The 4650-nt window shown below is 45.8% G+C and overlaps 1 protein-coding gene across 1 annotated transcript; it reads right to left on the reverse strand.

Annotated features, from left to right (window-relative positions):
* Window positions 1-1616: 1616 nt before the first annotated feature.
* Window positions 1617-3441, reverse strand: LOC131248464 (transcription factor TCP9-like). The gene has a single exon (XM_058248738.1). The coding sequence runs from the start codon at window positions 3215-3217 to the stop codon at window positions 2186-2188; it is 1032 nt and encodes a 343-aa protein (XP_058104721.1). The 5' UTR covers window positions 3218-3441; the 3' UTR covers window positions 1617-2185.
* Between the last annotated feature and the right edge of the window lie 1209 nt (window positions 3442-4650).

Consider the following 4650-nt stretch of genomic DNA (forward strand, 5'->3'; position numbering starts at 1 on the left):
ATCAATGGCTTAGATCACTGAATCATGGGCCCTAGTTGTACAAGTACCAACTATAACCTGAACAAGTCAGGTTCCCAGGTCGAGAATATTGCTTCATCCTTCAAAGCTATTGATGAAGCATGAGATCTGGACCATTTGTAACTGAATGGATGAATGATCCAGGCCATTTAGAGGGAGTGTCCACAAATTCAATAGCAATAACAAGTTCTCTGGTCAAATACTGAAAATATCCAAGAAGTATCGAAAATGGGCTATGGACCATTAATAACAGGTCCCAACACATGAACGGTCCAGATTTTCTAAACGTGTAAAAAGATGAAAGATGCTTGATAGCAAAGATAAAAGCATTTAATCAGATACTATATAGCTAAAGTGCACTATACTGTCAACAGATGCTTAACACTTTTTCCCTAATCGGGTCCAACAAAACTCACCTTCCGCTAAGGTGGGTCCCACCCACAACAAGTCGAAGAAAATGGAACCCACTTCCCATCATCCACATAAGCTTTCACTATATTTTATTGTGCTCAACCACATCACCAGCAACAGAACCCTCCGCCTAACCCGACCCCACTAACAACAGTTGAAATCAAACTCCACCCCCACTCCTCGCTCAAATCTTCTGTCTTAATTAATACTCTGGCAACATATGACACTTGATACTCAAGCACTCTGGAATATCACACCTGCTATACACCAATTCAATTAAACCAGATAAATTGGAACCTACTGTCGCCAGTTACAGTTCCAAAATCAGATTGGAGGAGCAATCCTAGTCTCTGGTTTCGTGGACCCTTTTTTTCCAAAGCAATACCATTAGATATTTTCATTTTTTAACCTTCGAGCAAACATCTAACAATCCAATATCCAGATAACAAACGCCTAATTCTTGGTTACTGATATATCTATGCTGGCAACATACTTTGGACAGCTTAATTTGAATCAGTTGCATGACATGTCTGCAAATGCTCAATAAATTCTAAGTGCCTGTGTATCATCAATCACACTATCTAGAGTAACAAAGATACCCAATGTAATTATAATTGGATGCTTATAATTACAATAAGTTGAAATCCAAAAATTGTATTTGGATGACAGAAATTGAAATACATAAAGTAAATCAATTTTAATTCTTCAGCTAAAAATAATGAAATTCTGAGTCTTAGGTGGGCCATAGAAGTGGGCCCACATTTGAAAATCTGACCGTTCATAACATTTGTATCCAATTCTCAACCTAATGAAAGGATACTAATTTTATAAGTTGTATTCCATCTCACTAATTCAAATCACCACTGTTTACCATCAACGGACCTCTTTTGCCCATGTTCATTCATCTAGCAACAATTACAACCGTTTATCACCATAGTGAAAAAAGAGGTCTAATAACACATTTGTCAGATCTAAAGTATGAAAATCAGCAATAATAACAAATAAACGGTTCAGATGAAACAAGGGAACATTCTATTGCCCAATTTACCCCCAAAAGAAGAAAAGGAAAAGAAAACAAGCCATCCCATTCTCATTCCCATTCACATCACATCTCATCCATACATCATCATCCATGCATACCCTTCGCTACCATGTTATAAAAATAAAAATAAAAATAAAAATAAAAATAAAAATAAAAAAGGTATCCATGCCATTTTAACCGCATATTCGCCTGCCTCGTCCATCGAGCCACGTGTCGCGCCCATGACGGTCTGGTCCCCCTTTTCTCCAGCTAGCGCCAGAGGCGTGTTTGGAAAGGGGCCCACCTGACTTTCCTTCTCTCTGAAAGCAAGAACAGGTGGGGACCACCAACGCGGCAGCATCGAGGCGAATAAGGCGGGTTGGGCCCCACAAACTTTGGGGCCCGCGCCCGCCATCACATGTCAGACAGAGACTGGCCCACGAGAAAACCACTCTGCACGGTACACGGAGCGCGCCTTAGCTGTTGACCCACCCACCTTCCCCACCAACAAGTGGGCCCCACCTCACGTACCCTTTGCCTAACCTGACCCCACTAACACGAGTTAAAATCAAACCCCACCGATCAACTCCCACGTGCGCACGTGCCAACACCCTTCCCCCACCCCTCCACCATTACAGAGTTGTGAAAACATAAAAAATCAAACGAGAAAAAAAGAAAAAAAGAAAAAGAAAAAGAAAACCAATCTCCGCCGTTGAATGAAAACCCAACTGCCTGCTAAGATCTGGTGGTTGCGGGAGGGTTGTGGTTCTGTTGCTGATGGTTTTTCGAACCACCCATCAGCTGCAGTTCCTGCTTCCCACCGCCCGCCCGTCCCGTCGTTGAAGCACCCATCACAGCCGTTGAAACAACAGTAGGGGCCTGAATTTCAATTGGGGTGGCGAGATTCAGCCCGGGAACCGCCGAGAACATCGTAGAAATGGGCCGCGGAGAGAGATTGACGAGTGGCGCCCCTCCGGGAGCCGGAAAAGTCCATACCTGCGGCTGGTTCGACGGCCCGGCAATAGCGGAAGGAGGAAGCATCAAGAAGGTCTGCGTGGCCATGTTGGGGTTGGAAGTTATCATTCCGCCTCCGCCGCTCACGGCCCACATCGGCATCAGGTTCTGGGCCGGAGCGGTGGGCCTGATCGGTGCGAGGCCCGTTGAAACCGAGGCCTTTTCCTGCTGATAGCTGCTAGCAGCCGGTCTCCTTCTCTTCCTAGAACCTTCCTCCGCCGTCGACGACGTCTGCGTCGGAATTTTGATAGTCCCGTCGACCGTCGTAGCTATGGCCGGAACGGTCCCGGTACCGGTAGCCGCCACGATGGCGGGCTCCGCGTGCTCCAGCAGCCAGCGTATAGTCTCACCGTCTGATTTGTGGCCCAGCTCTCTAGTCAGCTGAAAAATTCTCGCCGCGCAAACGGCCGGCATACGAATCCTCCGTCCTCGGCCTTCAACCTTCGTATGCCTATCTTTCGAAATCCTCCGTCCGACGATAGGCCCGGCCCTTTTCACCGGCACGTAGTCGAGCCGACGGTCGTCAACGACGGGCTCTGTTTTGAGGTAAACGAGCTGCTGGACGAGTTGGGTCGATGATGGGGTTGGAGGAGAAGGGTGAGGAGGCGGAAGAGAATTTGAAGGAGCAACTGATGGTGGAGGAGAAAGACCTTCTTCATCTTCTTCATCGCTGCTGCTGCTACTGCCTCTCTCGCCCAGATCGTTTTCTCTGTCGTCTTTATCTTCCATCTCTTGCTTCTGTAGCGATTCCATTATTTTTTTTTTTTTTTTTAAAAAGGATGAAACGAACTCTCGAACTAGAAAAAAAGGGTGTAAAATAGCAAAAAGGAGGACTGTAGATGGGGTGGTGTGTGTGTGAAAAAGATATCTGTTTGCTACAGTTTCTTCAAAAAGCTCACACAGCTTCCCTTTTTCTTCATCTCCATTATCAGGCCAAACGATCAAAGCACAGCAAGGAAGAAAAGCTACATGGCCTTTCTATTTATATGGGTCGGACGAATTAAAGTGCAGGAAGAGATCTAGACCGTTCATTCATCAGCTGGTGGACCCCACCTCGTGTGGCCACGAGATGGGAAGGACTTTGTGGTCCTTGCCTGAGGATCGTGCACTGGTATTGTTCGTACAAGTGGCGCACATGGTTTAGTGACCCATACCAGTTCTTTGATGGGACCCATTGCGGATGGCATTATTCTTTGAAATTTCCGGATGGGACAATCATAACCCTCCAATTGGTGGAGCGGAAACGGACGACTAAGAAAAGAAAATGTAAAATGTCTAGGTCTTTTTGGTGAAAGCGTGCCAAAAGATTGGATGGTTCAGATCTTCCGATCAGGTACTTATTTTTAATATGGACCCTTATGGGTCCCACTTTTCAAGGCTAGATTACGTGTCCTCCGGCCGAGGATTATATAATTAGTCAAAGATGGTGATGGCTCCAAGGAGTCCGCCTACTGGGGCTGGGAGAGTTCATGGATTAATCTTCACCATCCATTGGATTTTGAATGCACGTCGGGATTCCCGCACGCTCAATCTGCTGTGGACCCTGATTATAACGACGTGGAGCGTATTTTATACGGAGAAGGTTTTGAATCCAACCGGTTGTACCATAAGGAATAGTACAACTCACGGACAACTTCAAAACTTTCATGTGCGTGCCGTATCCAACCTGTCCAATTGGTTGGCCCCACCATAAGGATTACCTTATGGAAAGGTTAGCCTAATCCACTCATTCAGTGGACCACATCTGTCTTTTCTATTTCTGTGGTTAGACATTATTTTGTCGCGTGGCCCACCTGATGACTTAATGAGGCTAGGTTTTGTACTAGGCGTGGGGCCAACATATTGCAACGGTTGGATGTCATATTCACTTAAGTGGTTGGAATTTATCTGGTAGGTGGACCATGACTTGTCGTCCAACCAGTTGGACTTGGGGCCTTCTATTTTGTTTGATTGACCGTTTTGCCCTCCGCCTCTGTGAACTAATCACATGCAATGGTTGTAGGTTTACTCGAGAAGATCAATCTGCTGGTCCAGGAAAACTGGAAACAAAAATTCCGAGAGGTCTGGTACAACGTGCAGCAATGGTTAGACTTGTACACGCCCGGACTCTAGCTGTTGGATTGGAGTTATATTTTAATAATCGAAACCGTGAAAATGATGGGCCTCACGGTAGATGTGGGAGAAAC

This window comes from Magnolia sinica, chromosome 6 (assembly GCF_029962835.1).
Source record: "Magnolia sinica isolate HGM2019 chromosome 6, MsV1, whole genome shotgun sequence".
Lineage (NCBI taxonomy): Eukaryota > Viridiplantae > Streptophyta > Magnoliopsida > Magnoliales > Magnoliaceae > Magnolia > Magnolia sinica.